This window comes from Cricetulus griseus (assembly GCF_003668045.3).
Source record: "Cricetulus griseus strain 17A/GY chromosome 1 unlocalized genomic scaffold, alternate assembly CriGri-PICRH-1.0 chr1_1, whole genome shotgun sequence".
NCBI classification, from domain to species: Eukaryota; Metazoa; Chordata; class Mammalia; order Rodentia; family Cricetidae; genus Cricetulus; species Cricetulus griseus.
In genome coordinates this window covers 1552808-1571078 of record NW_023276807.1, presented here as the reverse complement: position 1 = coordinate 1571078, position 18271 = coordinate 1552808, and the positions used below count along the sequence as shown (strand labels likewise).

General features: G+C 40.8%; 1 protein-coding gene across 1 annotated transcript in view; it reads left to right on the top strand.

Moving 5' to 3' along the window:
- Positions 1-18271, top strand: part of Micu1 (mitochondrial calcium uptake 1) — a 141714-nt gene that overhangs the window by 25632 nt on the left and 97811 nt on the right. The window contains exons 3-5 of the mRNA XM_027388324.2: positions 1589-1763; positions 8395-8557; positions 16865-16908. Of these exons, the coding sequence (XP_027244125.1) occupies positions 1589-1763; positions 8395-8557; positions 16865-16908 (382 nt within the window). The remainder of the gene's footprint in view (positions 1-1588; positions 1764-8394; positions 8558-16864; positions 16909-18271) is intronic.

Here is an 18271-nt window from a genome sequence, read left to right as displayed (position 1 = left end):
CACACACACACACACACACACACACCGAGGGAGAGAGAGAGAGAGAGAGAGAGAGAGAGAGAGAGAGAGATAAACAGATTTTATTATGTTTTTATTCCATATTTTTTATTGAAGTAAACAGAACATAACATTTTTCATCTTAACCATTTAAAAACATATTTTAGTCATATTAAATATATTCTCATTGTGAAACAGGACTCCAGAACTTCATCTTGTAAGAATGAAGTGATACCAGCTAAACACTGAGCTGAACTCTGGAATCCAGTTGCAGAGAGGGAGGAATGATGAACAAAGGGGTCAAGACCAGGCTGGAGAAACCCACAGAAACAGCTGACCTGAATAGGGGTTGCTCATGGACCCCAGTCTGATAGCTGGGAAACTGATAGCTGATAGGACTGTTCAAGACCTCCTGAAGGAGGAAGTCAGTTTGGAGGTCTGGGCAATCTATGGGGCCTCTGGTAGTGGATCAGTATTTGTCCCTAGTACACCAATGGACTTAGGAAGCCCACTCCACATAGAGGGATACTCTCTCAGCCTAGACACACGGGGGAGGGTCTAGGCCCTGCTCCAAATGATATGACAGACTTTGAAGATTCCCCCATGGAAGGCCTCATCCTCCTTGGGGAGCAGATAGGAGTTGGGATGGGATGGGGCAGGGGAGGAGGGGAGGGAGAGGGAACCGGGATTGACATGTAAAACAAGCTTGTTTCTAATTTAAAATTGGTCTAATTACCATTATAAAATTAAATATATATACATATATAAAGAATGAAGTGATACACTGATTTAAAAGAATGGATAGTATATTCACTGAAAAATAAAAATGAAATATTAAACTCATTGAAGAGCTAAGAATGAAATGGTATACTCATTAAAAGGTAAAAATGAAATGATATACCCACTGAAAAGTAAGAACAAGATGATATTCCTGGAGCTGGAGAGATGGCACAGAAATTAAGAGCACTGACTGCTTTTCCAGAGGACCCGGGCCCAGGTTCAGTTCTCAGCAACCTCACAGAAGCTACCAGCTTTCTTTAACTCCAATCCCAGGGGATCCAGTGCCCTCTTACCTCTGCTGGCACTGTGCACCAGTGTACAGATATACATTCAGGCAAACACTCATACACATAAGAATAAAATCTCAGAAAAAATTAAAGCATGATATTCCCACTGAAAAGTAAAAATGAAATGATATACCCATTGAAAAACAACTTCCCATCCTCATAACTGTCCATCTTCAGAACTTTTTTTACCTTTACAATCCAAAGCCCCTACCCTTTAAATAAATAATAATGCCACGTTCTTCATTATGCTCTGTAATTAACTAATCTTGGTAATTCATGGAAATTCAGTTCAATGGTATTGGCCCTTTTTGTGCCTGGCTTATTTTGCTTAGCAAGCGCTGCTCTTGCTTCCTGTTCATATGTAACAAGGGGGAGGGGCCGCTGAGTACTTTCAGGTGTTTTAGGGAGTTCTTCGTGTAGGACTTTGAGCAAAGGGATTGCTGCTCTTCTAAGCTGTGTATGTGAGTACAGGTTAAAGTGATGGACCTCTGTGTCTAATCTAGGCTCCTCTTTTACATCACCAGGGCTCATGCAGAGTCTCCGACTTGTGTCAACAGCAAAAAGACTGATACTGGTGATAAAGGGAAGACTAAACACCAAGAGGAAGTCTCCAACCATGAGGAAAGGGCTGCAGATGCTGGGACCGAGTCTTACCCAGAAGAGAAGAAGAAGAAGCGTTCTGGATTCAGAGACAGAAAAGTATGGAGCAGAGTTTTGCCAGTAAATCACAACTGTGTCCTAAAGGAGAGTCGTGCTGTCCCGTTCGTCTGTGTTTCAGATGGGTCACAAGTCATTCCTGAGTTCTTCTCCTCCTTACTATTGTTGTGAGCCAAAGGTACACAGAGTCACAACGCACATCACACACATGTACACACACATACTTGCACGTACCCATGCATACATACTCATCTACTCCCAACCCCAGAGAGTGAGCCCACGATAGACCAAAGTACAGATACCACCAAAAGCTACCTAACTTGGTGAACTAGTGTGTTTTATTGGGGGTTATTTACAGGACCATGAATGAGGGGTTACTTACAGGAGCAGAAATGACTCAAAGACAGCTTCGTCACTCACCCAACCATGGGAGACAGTTCACAAAGCTGGGGTGCACTGCACAGCCTGCAGGCAGCTCCACAGGTTGGAAATTTTCCTTTCCAGGAGGCTCAGCTAGTTTCTCTTTACCCCCAGGCTCCTTGACTGGTCTGAGAGTGACTCTCAGCAGTCTCTACTATTTATTCTCAGGAGGAAAGGGGCCTAGTGAATCTGGTGAGTTTCAGGAATTTCCTAGAGCTATTTTGAGTTGCTTATTTTCTGTCTTTAGGAGCTTCCCTGCAGGATAGTGACATGAAAGTGAGCAGACAGTGTCTGGGGTTCATCTTCAGGATGAACACACTCTGTTCTTTCAGTTCAAATAGTAAGCTGATACTTGCTTTCTGTGTCTTCCTAATACTTAACATTTTCATAGATAGACTGAGTTTTGTGATATTTCTGGTTTGCTATGTCAAACTGTAAAGGGAGACTATGTGTGGGGAACATACAGTTCCCAGAAAGCTAAATAGTTGTGGACAGCGTAAACTGTGCCCACAGCCTCCTGTACTGTAGCTTAGGGTAAACTGTACCCACAGCCTCCTGTACAGTAGCTTTATCTCAGAGATGTTTCCGTTCTGCTCTAATAATGCCTGTGACATCAGACTTCGGAGTTCATCAAGAATACACACAAACACTCAAAGGGGTTGTTTGTTAGACAGCTTGCTTGTTGGGATTAAAATTTTCAGTTGCTTCCAGCTACGGAAATATTAATGCTACAGCAGGTCAAGTTGTTTCCCGTGTGCTCTGTCATGTGTATCTGTAAAAGTCACTCCTTCAAAAAGTACGGAACTTTTTAGATGAAATTCTACAGTTTGTCTAAAGCCGTTTGTGACCAGGGTGAATTTGAACAAAAGTTGTATCACAGCTCACAATTCAAAGCATGCTGCCCCATGCTGCCAGTTTCACTTTTACACACTTCCATGTTAGAAATAGAGTCGGATGACTCAGGTCAACATTTCTTAACCCGTTTCCATTTATAGCCTGTTGTCCCCTTAGCTGATGACAGTGTCTCCTGCTTCACAGAGACAACAAAGCTACCAGTGTGATTTATTTGTAACTCCTGGAGCTGTGAGATCTAACTGGATGAGGAAGAGCATTCTCCCCTCCCTCTGTTGAAGGGTACCCATTGTGCATGTCATTCCCCAAGAATCATTTTCATCACTTACTCATGTCCAGTTTTTTTAGTCATCATTTATTCATTTAAGTAACATATAAACATGCCAAGAATTCTTCTGCCTATAATTTAATAATCATAGTCACATTTTATTAATACCAAATTTATTTTTTAGTTTTTTAAAGACAGAAAATATATACAGTTTGTAAAAGCAAAACTTTCAACATATGTACAAATCCACCTAATAAGACAATGAGCTCTTTTAAGTAAAACCAGAAATTGTACTGGGACACTTCTCAAAAGAAGACTAGGGCTGTCGAGATGGTCAGTGGGCAAAGGCCCTTGCTGCCAAGCTTTGTGACCTGGGTGTGATCTCTAGAACCCAAACCCCAATGGTGAAAGGAGAGAACCAATTTCCACTAGTCATCCTCAGCCCTCCACATGTGCACTGTGGCTCGTACATCTCCACATAGACACACAGACACACACATGTAAAAATAAAGAATATTGTGTGATAAACTATTGTTTTATTATAAGCTTACTAAAAACCATCTCTGGCTGGGTACTAATGGCACACGCCTTTAAGCCCAGTACTCAGGAGGCAGAGGCAGGTGGATCTCTGTGAGTTGAGGACAGCCAGGGTGTACAGAGTGAGTTGAGGACAGCCAGGGCTACACAGAGAAGCCCTAACTTGGAGGCGAGGTGGGCGGGATCTCTACTACTCTTAGGCGGTCAGGAGTTTGCATCAATTTTAAAAGAGACTGTATCTCTGAAAAGCTCTTGATGCCTCCCATGTTTGAGGTGAAGCAGCCTCATTTTTTAGCAGTCGCTGTTTTACTATAACAAGGTTCTTTCTTACTTGGTCAGATCTCATGTATAGCCTTGATCCATGACTTGACTTCTGCTGTTCACATATGACGTCTAGATTTTCTTCAAATTGTTTTCCTTCAAAACAAACTATATATGAGGGGTGCCACAAATGGATTAGATTCTTTGTGTGTGCTTTATTTTTTTCTCTCTCTCTTTTTTTGTTTTCAGCGATCCCCCTGCCTCTACCTCCTGAATGCTGGGATTGTATGTATGCCACCATACCCCAATACAAGTAGATTTTTATAATTACTTTCTTTCATATTGAAAGCTATTTAGACTTTGCATTTTCCAGTTTGGCAATGAAAGCCTTGAATTTTGGACCCAGGACATTGCCTCCCCAGGGAGAGTATAGATCATCATTACCTGTCAGTGCAGTTGGTTCTGCTAGCTATCTAGTTCCTTGTTGTTTTGTGGTATTAGACCCAGTTGTCTTTGGGGTTAACCTCTGTGAAGGTGATGATGGCACACATCTTGCTATGGACCAGATGTCCCAGCCTGTCCTTCCCCTTGAGGAAGCCTGGGGGAAACCCTGTCTTACGTCACAAGGCAGGCAGAAGCCAGCCAGCTGTGTGGCATCTGGGTCATGTGTAACTGAGTGGTGTCTTTTTCCCTGAGGCAGGAAGAGTTTTATCCCCACTCAGGACAGCAGCCTCTTAGTGGGGCCATCCCTTTACTGGCAGCCACCTTCTCAGTCTAGGCAAACAGTCGATCTGCTTCCCTCTGTCCTGTACTTGTCAGCCATTTGACACACCTGGGTAGTTATTTGGCAGGGTAGAGAGCCTAGAGGGACTGTCTAACAGCAGGAGACACTTTGAGCCGCTTTAATAGGAGAGTTCTGTGTGCTGCAGCTGGTGGAGTGGAGACAGGGTGGTCAGGATTTATGGATTTCTTGCACCAGCAGCTGGGCAAGGGCTACCTTCCTTCCCTGGGCCTTCTTTCATCACTGTGGGCAGTAGGAGAGTGAGCTTGCTAACTTCATTGCCTGAGTCAAGTGATCATCACCAGATATATACAGTTTGATTTTGCTGTTTTAATGTTAGCTTTTCCCCCTTGATGCTGAGGATTGAACTTAGGACCAAGCATGAACTCTGTAATCAAACTATCCCCCCCCCAACCTAATGATACGTGTTTTAATTCTCTTGATATACAGGGGACAGGCTCCACACCATTTAACCTTGAACATTTCCTGTGGATGGGTTTATTGACACTTAAATGTCATTCAGTTCCTCCTGTCTTTGTATTACTTGAATATTGGCAGTTGAGGCTTGATTAGACTTGTGTTTGGTCCCTGTAGTCAAGCTCCTGGTGGCAGTGTTATTTCCTATTACCAGTAAACATGTAACTTCTGGCTCCTCCTCCTCTTCTTCCTCTCTTTTTAATTATTTCTTTTTATGTGTATTTAGATATGTTTATTTTTATGTATATGAGTGTTTGCTTGCATGTATGTGTGTGTACCATGTGTGTGGTGGCCACCAGAGAGTGCCAGGTTCTCTGGAACTTAAATTACATACAGCTGTGAGATAGCATATAGTTGGTGTGATGGAACCCAGGATCTCTGAAAGAACAGCAAGTGCTCTTGACCATGGAGCCATCTCTCCAGCCCCTTATTTTTTCCTTTTAGCAGCTATGGTTATAAGTCCTTTCTGGCTACTCATTAGTGTAGTTCACATAGGAACAATAATCCCTATATTTGAGCCAGTTGCACTCAGCAGTTTTATGGAAGATATGTCTTAACAAGGTGATGCTTAAGAAAGACTGATACAGGATGGGATGGATTATTATAATTTCCTTAGTAAATCTTTTAACATCCCCCAATCCCTCAGCAGTAGCCTATCATTGCTTCCAAACTTTGTTCTCTTGGACTCTGTGTCCTGAATTCCTTCTGTAGTGATTTGGATAAACCACTGACTCACCAAAAGGAAGCAAGAGTTGATATGGAACAATCTCCAGGATATGATGTAAGTTAGAAAAGGCAGTATCTGCATTCTGATTGCTACCAATATGTACATACCAAATGCTACCAATGTGTACATGCTAAATCTACCAATATGAGGATTTTAAATCTGTTACTTTTCTGGACCTGTTGTTTCAGAATAAAACTTTATAACCATAAGAACCATTGGTTTCTATTAACACTACAGCAGCTGAGTGGGGACATGGGCCTTTATCCTAGCACTCAGGAGGCAGAGGCAGGCAGATCTAGGAGTGTCACATACTGTGACATTGCCTCAAAGGAAAAAACACACAAAAATACTGTAGCAGGATGTATATACTCAGATTGTGGTCAAATAGTGTCCGGTAACATAATTTAATAAATATTGCAACAGTCCAAAAACCTGATTCTCAGGCTTGAAACTCCTGATCTTATCTTTTTATGATCTTATCTTTCTGCCTTGAGTATGGTTGATTTAACCTTTTAGTTCACAAAACCCTCTTGCTCTAAACATTCAGAACCCCCCCCTGCTCTCTTCTTCTCTCCCTTCCCCTACTCCTACCTTTAGAGAGAGTACAAGAAATACAAATGGGCCACAGAAATGTTATTTCTTCCGTAACCACTATTGCCAGCAAATAGGTGTAGTCTAAGGTGTAATACCTTTGGTCTAAGACCTATAGCCACACCTCAAAGCTGTGCAGGAATTAAATAGTTCTTGCTGTGTTTGTCTCATGCTCAGTCTTTTAGTCTTATGTGAAATCTCAGATTTGAGATTTTTAAAATTTATGTACGTATGTGAGTGTTTGCCTGAATTACACGGCTGTGTAACATATCCATGTACTAACCTCAGAGGCCAGAAGAAGTCATCAGATCCCCTGGAACTGGAGTTATGGAGAGTGGAAGCCACCTTGTGGGTACTAGGAATTGATCCCTGGTCCTCTGGGAGAGTACCCAGTGCTCTTAACCTCAGAGCCATCTCTCCAGCCCTTAAAATCTAAGCTTTTAATTCAAGTTATCCTTGAATTCCTGTCATATGGAGTTAGAAATTGCTAGTTCGTTCTCAGTTACTGAAACCACATTTGATGGTGGAACTAAGACCATTGCTAAACAGCTGCTGCCAGTGACCTCGAAGTGTCTATTCAGGGTTATCAGATACAATAATTGCTGTGTTAATTGGATAATTTAACGTATGAATAATTTTGGAAGTATCTGCTTTATAGACTCGGAACAAATGGGTTTTTAGGTTTTATTGCATTGACACATTTTTTATAAGATACTATTTAGCAGTGGCTACCTTAGCATATAAAACTAAGGTATAGGTAACTCATTTAGTAGAGTACTTGCCTAGCATTCACATAGCTGTGGGTTTGATCCCTAGAGACTTACAAAGTACTAGGTGTACTATGCCCTGCAGTGTCTACATTTGGGAGTCAGGGGCAAGAGGATCCAAAGTTTCAAAGGTTTCCTTATCTACAGAGCAAATTTGAGGCCAGAGTTTTATTTTTATTATTATAATAATAATAATTCAAGTTTTAGAGACACTTTCCCCTAAAACATGTGCAATTGGTGTAGTATTTTGTATGTTCTGTACTCAGAACAGAGGCTTACATGTCAGACATGTGAGCTGTCATAGTAACATGACGAACTTCTAGTTAAATGTAGCCATGCTTGATTGTCAACATTACTCAAACATTTGTGTGCTGCCCTCTGTTTCTTTCTAGACAGGCTGCCTGTGAAGGTTTTCTGGGAACTTACCTAATAATATAGTTTAAAGTGTTTCAGACCTGTAAATAACTGAACTTCCATGATGCACAGTTTTATTTTTCCTTGTTATCATTTCATGTATTTTGCCTTACAAGGGCTGCGAACCATCCAAGCCTGTGAAATTTCAAGTCTGTTTTCAGGAAAATCCACAGAAAATGAATCCCTTCTTAAAAGTTAATATTTAAGAGCCTGTAGGCGACTGTATGTAGCAACTCCTCTTATAAGGCCTTTTGAATTCTTTTAGTGGTGTTTTTAAATTTTGCTAGCTTTCAGTAACTAGAAAATTTTGTTTCTTTAAAAAAAAAAGGAGCTCTAAACAAAATTCTATGACCCTTGCTTCAATTAAGGTATGAATGATATCTTGAAAGAAAGAAATTTAAAATCTTGAAATTGAACTTATTTATTATATATATATACATATATATGTATATATATATATATATATATATATATAATATTTTAAAAAAAAAGTCCAACTACAGAGAGATGATCAGCTTCTTCCAAAATAAGATGAGTGTCGCTTAACATAGTAACATTCTCTAGCTTTCTCGTTTCAGGTGATGGAGTATGAGAATCGGATCCGAGCCTACTCCACACCAGACAAAATCTTCCGATATTTTGCCACCTTGAAAGTAATCAATGAACCTGGAGAAACAGAAGTGTTTATGACCCCACAGGACTTCGTGCGATCCATAACACCAAATGAAAAGCAACCTGAACGTAAGGTGTTAGCGTGGGGGCAGGCGTGGGGCGCTTGTTTGTTAAGTTGCTTTGCTTCCTTCTCTGGACTTCATGAAGTTTACAGGTCCAGGCAATAATTAAAATCACCATTTGACTGTTAATTGTGAATTAACAATTCACAATTGTTATTGTTATTGAGCACAATTGTTATTGAGCACAATTGGAATTGTGCTCAGCTTCTACAGTCAAGTGTGGAAGCCTTGTTTAGGGGAACCAGCTGAGATAAACAAGTGTATGGAAAGCAGCATCTAGGTAAATGCTTAAGGATGCCTTTAGGAAATACTGTTCAAAAATGATTGAGTAGGCTCCTCCCAACTTCAGACCCTCTCTTGGAACAACCACTAAAAACAAGATAAGACTCAGTGTTGTTGTAATCCACCGTGTCATCAGCCTACAAACAGGGGAGTGCTCACCACACAGTGAGTCGGCTAGCCTTTGTGACAGCCAGCCCTGTGCTGTTTCTGCCTACTGCTCAGTACTTTCCAGCTCAGCAGCAGCCACAGGACAGCAGCCCTGATCCTGCTGTGGCTTACTGCTTGAGAAGGAGGGAAAGGTGGCCAGTGCAGACGCATTCTCAAAATGAGCATTTTGACTTATTCAGCAGTTTTCCATGCTTACTGGCTCCAGCATTTAAGGAAATAGAAGAGTAACTGCAGGAGGACATGACAAAGTGTGTAATTTTCATACAAATACTTTGGGAAAGTCACTGAAGACTACTGACTTTAGTCTTTAATGGCAGCTGAGCCCCTGGGAAGAAAGAGTCTGATCTCGTTTCCTTTGTATAGGAAAAATACCCAAGTTTAACAAGAAATTAATTACACAGCCATTAACAAACCAGGGAGCTTAATCCATTAACAGGAGCAAAAGAACTGGACAGTAATCACCCTGGGTATGCCCAGGTAGGACACCTGCGGTGGACAGTGTATGGGCAATGCCTGTTCCCAAAAGAGCGGTTAAGACATTTCTAGATAGCTGAAGCTTTAGTAGCTTGATGGGAGTAGACCTCTCCTACACAGAGAGTCGAAGGATGGACTTTATATTGATGTGAAAGGACATGACACAGCAACTCAGAGCCACACAAAGCATTAAACAGCAGGCAAATGTATAAACCAATATAAGCTGAACACCCTGAATCTATGATCTGTAATCCAAAATTCTCCAAAATCTGAAATGCTTGGAATGTCAGTGTGACATTAGGAGTGGATAATTCCCTACATGACCCCTGTGAGTTGCAGTCAAAACACCAGTGCACAAAAAATATCATCTAAAATGGTTAGTGTGCTGTGTGTGATGCTCAAGTCGTATCTCCTTCTCCACTGGATTGGATAGCCAGTTCTGCTACATAAACTCTGGCATCTTGGATAGGCTAAGAAGAGAGCCCTGGCTGTCTAGAGTGCAGAGCAGAGTAGCGTGCCTTCATTTGGTTGTCTTTTCCCCGTTTCACCTTCATCTTCCACACTGATCCCATACCTTTTAGGAAGCCTGAACAAGGCATTGTTTACCTGTGGAAGAGTGTATTGCAGAATTTCTCTCTCCTCTGCATTTACTGGTTATAACCCTATAATGTTTAATATGTGTCTTGGGTCCTCTGTGTTTCATCTATGTAGAAAATACACAGAAAGTTGTAGAAAAGGACACTGCCATAATAACTGTGAATGTTGAAATCAGAAGGATATATTCTTCCTCAAATGTTCCTTTATGTTCTAGTAGGCTTCTTATATAGTCACTCAAGAAGTATTGAGTTGCTTTCTGCATCCAAAGAGTTTTATATTAAGATATACCAAACTTCTCATTAATTGCATTGAACTTTCAATGTAGATCCTTTTAAAATATATATTTAATGGGGAGATTATATATATATATATATATATATATATATATATATATATATATATATATCAAAGAATAACTTCAGGGAGTTAGTTCTCTCCTTTTGTTATGTCTGTCCTGGGTATCAAACGCACGTGGCCAGGCTTAGTGACCTGCACGTTTAACCACTGAGCCATCCAACCCAAGATTTAGACCCTTATGAACTTGCTTCAGCAGCTTGTTCTGGGACGTGAGAGGGAAGAAAACAGAGCAGGGTGTACTTATAAGAAAGGCTTAGAAAGATTTTCCTGTTTTTTTTTTTTTATGACAGCATAGCATTTATGCCTGCAAGACAATAACTGTCCAGATAACAATCTCCTTTCTATCAGTAACTTTAAAGAATGTGCTTTGCTTCCAGTGTGACAATGAAAATGAACCAACATTTTAATATGGGCCAGCCAACCACTGAAGACCATTTCCTCACATAAGGAATATTATCTTTATTCCTTTGGAAGCAATTATATTTTCTGGTTGCCTTCATTTACCCTGGCATTTAACTTTGCTGCACTTTGCCATTTACGTGTGTGTGTTTATGATGGTGGGAATTGAATGCAGGCTTTCTGCATGCCGAGCAAACACTCTACCACTGTGCTGCATCCCCAGGCCCTGCCCCCGCCCGCTTTTTCTTAATTACTGAAAGATCTACTACATATACTGAGTGGTTACTAAGAGTGCAGTATCTAAGCACCCTTCTCATGTGCATGGGAAGCTAGACGAATAACTGCTTTTCTTTTGAGAATCATGAGAGAACTTTCTGATGCATCAAAATGAGATCTAATGGGAAACTGGCTTCATTTTCATTTGCTCATTAGCAAGAATGTTGCTACAGCGAAATAAAACACGCTCTTCCTATGTAAGGTGGAATGAAGAAGAAGAAGAAGGTGGTAGGTTTCTAGAGTTTAAATCTCTGTCCTCAGCTGGTTGGTCTCCAGCCAGCCGTTCTATTTCAGCTTTGTTTTGTCATGACTTCACACGTACTATACATCCCAGGATCCCAGCAGATCTCAATCTGTGAGTTTTAGTTTTGGAGCTTTTAAAATAGTCATGAAGCACAGACTACATAAAGCCCTGAAATTAGATAATTTTGAAATGACCTGATGAATTTCAGGGTGAAAAGGTGAATAAGAACACTTCCGTACTAACTATCAAAAAATGTGTATACAGAGAGTAGCCATAGCTAAATGTGAAGTACGTTAAAAGGGGACAAAGTTATATGCTTCTTGAACACATCTCAACCCCCTCTGTGAAGCTAGTGTGTCACCCCCTCAGGTGGCTACTTCAGGCCGTGGGTGTGCAGTGGCTCTCACCGTTGTAGTAAAAACCATCTCTCACCGTGCAGTGGTGCACACAGCCTTAATCCCAGCACTCAGGAGGCAGAGGCTGAGCGATCTCTGTGTTTGAGGCCAGCCTGGTCTACAGAGTGAGTTCTACAACAGCCAGGAGCTACACAGAGAAACCCTGTCTCCAAAAAAACCAAAACCCAAAACCAAACAGAAACATTTCTCACAGCCATTTGGTGATGTAGATAACCAGAAGCATGGGGTGGGGGTAACAGTTCCATGAAAACAAAGGACTTATGTGCAGAGCACGGCATTCCCTATGGCAGAGAGGGTCTCTGTTTCCTTTGCCTTGTGTCACTTCCCGTCCTGGGATGATCTCCCTACACAGGAGAATAAAAGTGAACAGAGAGGCAGGTCTCCAGGTGTGATTCAGGTGTCCTGGATGGAGTCCATGCCCCTCTAGGATGATGACCTTTCACCATTTTAAGAATAATCTTGCCGATAACACTTTTAGTGACATATTTTGTACTTGATCAGGTATTTAAAATATATCTTGTAGCTTTTCCTCCATTTTTGTTGTTTTCTTCTATTTGCCTACTGTGTTCTGCATTTATTTATTTCCTTACAGGGTTTCACTATGTCGGCTTTTATTTTTAATTCCCTGCAGTGCTGTTTCCTATAGAATAGATCAACTGTAGCTGACTCCCTGATTCTTTATGGCCCATGAACAGAGAACGATTTATACATTTTTTAAAGGGAAGGAGGAACATAAGACTATTTTACAACATTTAAAATTTTTATGCAATTCAGATTTCAGTGTTCATAAGAAGTTTTATGGGCATAGCACACTAATTCCTGTATGGCAGTTTGGGAGCTTGAAGAGCAGAGTGGAGTAGTTGTAACAGACCATAAGCATTTGGCCTATAAACCTGAAGTATTTGTTTTATGTTCTTTCAAAACAGAAAATGTGCTAGCCTGTGTGGGAGTTAAACGTGGGCTTCCTGGGTGTGTGTGCTTTCGCAAAATTAATGTGTCATGTTCAGAAATCTAAACACTTTCAAAACAGTGCTAACTTTTGGAGACACTTAGAGCTATGATAGCCAACATTTTTTTTGTTTTTGTTTTTGTTTTTTTTTGTTGCTGTAAGGACAGGGTCTCACTCTGTAGCCTAGATTTGATTTACAGCAAAGTTTATTTTGTTCTAAAGACAAAAGAGTAAATATTTAAGATTTAGCAGGCCAAAAGGCAAGATAGTAAGTACAACTCTTATCTCTGGGACTCTAAGGAAAAAGAAAAAGAAAAGCACAGTGAGTTGGCTGGATGTGGTCTGAAGGCTGTTACTTGCCAACCTGCCCCTTCTGTGAACTTGTTAGGATTGAATGATAGAAGACAGGCAATAAGAATTACTAGTGCTGTGATTAGATTACCCTGCTGATACGAAGGACCCCAAAGCCTTTGGTGAACATGATTTAAGAAGAAAAGTGGTGGGCTGGAGAGATGGCTCAGAGGTTAAGAGCACCGACTGCTCTTCCAGAGGTCCTGAGTTCAATTCCCAGCAACCACATGGTGGCTCACAACCATCCGTTATGAGATCTGGTGCCCTCTTCTAGTGTCCAGATATACATGGAAGCAGAATGTTGTATACATAATAAATAAATAAATAAATAAATAAAATCTTTGAAGAAGAAGGAGAAGAAGGAGAAGGAGGAGAAGGAGGAGAAGGGTATAGGATGAAGTCAATTTGGAAGGTCTGTGTGGTTTAGACCTAACTGATGAGTCATAATTCCTCAAATAAAAGTATTGAGTTTAAAAGTTGACACCAGTGGACATGCCAAACTAGATGGGGAAAAGCCCACATGGCCTCCACCCTACATAAAGCACTATGGGCAAGTGAGGGATGCTGGGAGCAGGAGAGGAGGTCTTCCCCAGGGAAGAGAGCGCCAACTGGGTTCCAGTACCAAAAGGTCAGCCCTGAAAACTTGTGTCAAGTAATGTTATATGGACTGAACAGATTATATTTAGGAGTATATATGTATATACATCATGCACACATTTGCATGTAATAACAATTAATGAAAAAAATCAGCCATGAATTTAAAGGAGAATGGGGAGGGGTATGTGAGAGGGTTTGGAGGAACGGAAGGGAGAAATGTGGTAATTAAAGTATAATCTCAGTTTGTTGTTTTTTTTTTACATTTTAAAAGCGTTGTTTAGATATCTGATAGCCTTTGTGGCCTAGATTTATTTTTTTTAAAGATTTTATTTATTATGTCTACAACATTCCACCTGCATGTATGCCTGCACACCAGAAGAGGGCACTAGATCTCATTACGTATGGTTGTGAGCCACCATGTGGTTGCTGGGAATTGAACTCAGGACCTCTGGAAGAGCAGCCAGTGCTCTTAACCTCTGAGCCATCTCTCCAGCCCCATGGCCTAGATTTATTAAGCATTCACTTATTCCTTTGTGTGTGTTTATGTGTGTATGTGCACATATGTAAGCATATTTGTGTGCACATATGTATGTATGCACATAGAGACTAAAAGTCAGCTTTGCTCCATCTACCTTGCTTTTTAGATAGAGTCTTACGTTAACCTGGAGCTTGAAGAGTTAGACTGGCTGTCTCTACCTCCCTGCTCCAGGATTACAGGCCTGTGCTATCACACCTACTTTTATCATAGTATTTCTCATGAACTTTATATGCCAGTTCATAAATATCAGACCTACACCCAAAGCTAACTATGCATGAGATATGTTGAAATCTGAAACTCTGTTTATAAAAAGATTAGCACTTATTAAAGGCCAAGAAGTTCATGATTAAAGAATGTGAAGGCTCATAGAAGATAAACTGGATTATCATTCAAACTCTGACTAAAGGACGGACAAACTACAACATTTAAGGTTATGTGTTTCATGTTCCTGATGTTTTATAAAAATTTGAAATATTGAAATTTCATATTCTACAATAAAGGTATCTTGTGTGAGCCCAGAAAATTGACTTTGTGAAAGACGTTGAAGTTTGTCACAGTTTATACATTCTGAACATATTAAATGACTCCTTATGATAATCCACGTTAATAGTCTGGCCTTTGAGTAAGCTGAAATGGGTAAGCTGCTGAGCTTGTGTGTGAGCACACTGCTCTGTTGCTCTCTAGATTGCCTGTCTCAGTAGAGCATGGTCACTGCCCGGCTGCCCTGTGTTCTTATGAACTGGCAAGGCTCAACCTCTAAAAGTTAGTTGTCTAAGCAGGTGACAGAAGGAAAGATTTGAACTGAGGAAGGCATAATGCCTTGTAAGAAGGCTCCCGGTTTCTTGTGTCCTCTTTAAGAGCTCCTCATTAGCTTAAGTTTAGAGCTACCTCCACCCCATTCTTAATATCCCTGTGTTTTCCTGACTGCTTTGTGGATTGTTTGAAGATTTTTACTTCTTGTAAATGATCTTTTTGTGTCTTGACTATATTTCTTTGAATATATTTAGTGATTGTCATGGGCATTGTACACATTTCTCACAGTAAACTGTGAGAATTTAATTGTACCCCTTCAGCTGGGAATACCTTACCACAGTAAGCTGTCCCACTTTATGCTGAGGTAGCATCTCTCTCCATATTGAAAACTCACCTCAAACTGTTATGTAAAGAATTTAAGAGAAGACAGTGATGTCTCTCTCTCACACAGAGATATTGACTGACTAGTGGACCATTTCTGTCGCTCTTTTATTCTCTAGTTCCTGCTTTCCCTCCGCTGTCATTTCCTGTTTCCAAAGAATTAGCATGACTTTTAGAGCAAGTCTCCAACACATGGAGTTGTTCTTTTCCCTTATCTTACAATGCTTTATTTTGTCTTTATTCTTTTTTTTTTGTTTGTTGTTGTTGTTTATTTTCCTGAGACAGGGTTTCTCCATGTAGCCCTGGCTGTCCTGGAACTCAATCTATAGATCAGACCAGCCTTGAACCCAGAGATCTACCTGCTTCTGCCTCTTGAGTGCTGGGACTAATGGTGTGTGCCACCACTGCCCAGTATTCTCTTCATTCTTTTTTTAAGATTTTTTTATTAGTTCAAATTAGGAAGAAGCTTGCTAATTTCATGTCAATCCCATCTCCCTCTCCCTCCCCTCCCCACCAACCCCCCCACCAGCTCCCCACCCCATCCCCCCTCCATCCCCCAGGCAGGGTAGGGCCCTCCCCCGGGCCTCCCCAAAGTCCACCATATCATCCTGGGCCCGGCCTAGGCCCTCCCCCATGTGTCCAGGCCGAGAGAGCATCCCTTCACGTGGGATGGGCTCTCAAAGTCCCTTCTTACACCAGGGAAAAATACTGATCCACTACCAGGGGCCCCATAGAGTGGTGAGGCCTTTTTTTTAATTTATTTTATTTCGTTTTATGTGCATTAGTGTTTTGCCTACCTGTATGTCTGTGTGAGGGTGTCAGATCCCCTAGAACTGAAGTTACAGACAGTTGTGAGCCACCATGTGGGTGCTGGGAATCGAACCTGGGTCCTTTGGAAGAGAAGTCTTTGCTCTTAACCACTGAGCCATCTCTCCAGCTCCCATTGTCTTTCTTCTTTAAGAGTATTTTCACTAAAGAAGGAATGCAGGATTGGAGTCCTTTTCTTTCAGCAATTGAGCCAGCTGCCTCAAAGGTTTTCTTTGTCACTTTATAGTAGTTATTTTTAATCTTGGGGGGGAGCTTTTGGATATCTTAACTCTATAACAAAGTTGCTGAGACAGATGGTGTGAGCCGCAAGAGTTAAGGTCCATTTCTAAGAACTAGGATGTTTTAGGGACAGGTAGACTCACTCACTCACCATCAAATGACATTAAGTGATAAATCAAAGTATATGAAGATGAGTGCAAGGAAGTTGATCTTACACAAATTATTCAGTATTTCCAGGTCTTAATTCCCTCATTTGTGAAACTGAAATAATAACTAACTTATAGATCAGCATTGATGGTGCATGCCTTTAATTAATCCCAGCACTCAGGAGGCAGAGGCAGGTGGATCTCTGTGAGTTTGATGCCAGCCTGGTCTACAGAGCAAGTTCCAAGACAGGCAAGGCTACACGAAAGACCTTGTCTTAAAAAAACAAAACTCTGATGAGTTATGATCAGAGACTAATTATTTTTTCCTCTCTTTTTCAGACTTGGGCCTGGACCAGTATATAATAAAGCGCTTTGATGGAAAGGTAAGCAAACTGGCACACAGATGTCCTAATTTTTACTAAGATTTTCAAGTTCCTCCAAAATCATGTGTGACAGATCCATGAATACCTGTTAGCTGCTGACAAAAGTGTGTCAAGAGACCCTACACAGGAAATCAAGCAGGTTTCTTGCTGGGTTTGATTGGTTGTGTTTTTAATGTTTTCCCATGTAAGGTGGTTTGCCTACTCCATATATTAAGGCTGAATTCAGTGTTTGCTGACTTTTGAATATTAACACAAGCATCATCATAAAGATGAATGAGCTCCCAAGTATTACATTCACATTTCATATGAACGTCTAGCTGATTGAACTTTCTGACAGTTTTTAGCAATAATCCTAACTATAAAACCATAAAGCTCTCTATAGTGCTTTTGTAACAATTATAAAGAACTCTCCCAATATGCATGTGTTTACATTGTACTTTCAATTCTTTACTTTGTACCTGATGAAGAAATCACATTATACTACATCATTCTTAGGCACTGAAAGGGAAACTTTCAATTTTATTATCTCATAAAGCTGCCAGCTAAACATGGCTTTTCCCTTTCAGGATAAATTCTTCAAAAGGAAAAAAGAAACATGTACACAGGGTCAGAATGAAAGCAAATGGTCCGTTTTTAAAATATTTTTAATTAAAATATAATTCTATCACTTTCCTTCTTCCTTCCCTCCCATGTTCCAGGCCTCTTTCTTTGTTATTGTTACATGTATGTATAAATGCTTAAATATATAAATACAATCTTCTGAACCTGTTTAGAGTTGCTTGTATGTGTGTGATTTCAGGGCTGGCCACTTGGAATTGGATGACCGATTAAGGGGCTCACTCTAGTTCTTTGTCTAGGGGTAGAACCCTATGAAATTTCTTCATGTCTGTTGGCGTGGTCCATGTTCAGGTCTTGTTTAGGCAGCCATCTTGTTGATGTACTGAGAGTGTAACTTCCCTGTCGCTTCTAGAAGACACAACCTCACAGCAGACTTCCTACTCTTCTGGCTCTTAACAGTCTCTCCTCCCCCTCTTCCATAGTGTCCCCTGAGCCTTTTGCAGGAGTTGCATTGTAGACATGTCCAGTGGGTCCAGGCCCTCCGCAATCAATTGTTCTCTGTAATAGTCTCTGTCTGCTGCAGAAGAAAGCTGCTTTGACTAGGGGTAAGAGCTACACTTACCTGTGGGTGAAGGATAAGTATGGGGGCTGGTTTTATGATTCCAGGGAACAGGCTCTGAGGAGGAAATATTCTAGAGGAATTTGCTTGCTTTTTAAATAGGCGGTTCTCCGTGTCTGTGTGCGTGTGTGTCTATGTGTCTGCCCGTTTCTGTCTCAACTTGGAAAACATCCTGTATGAAGTATT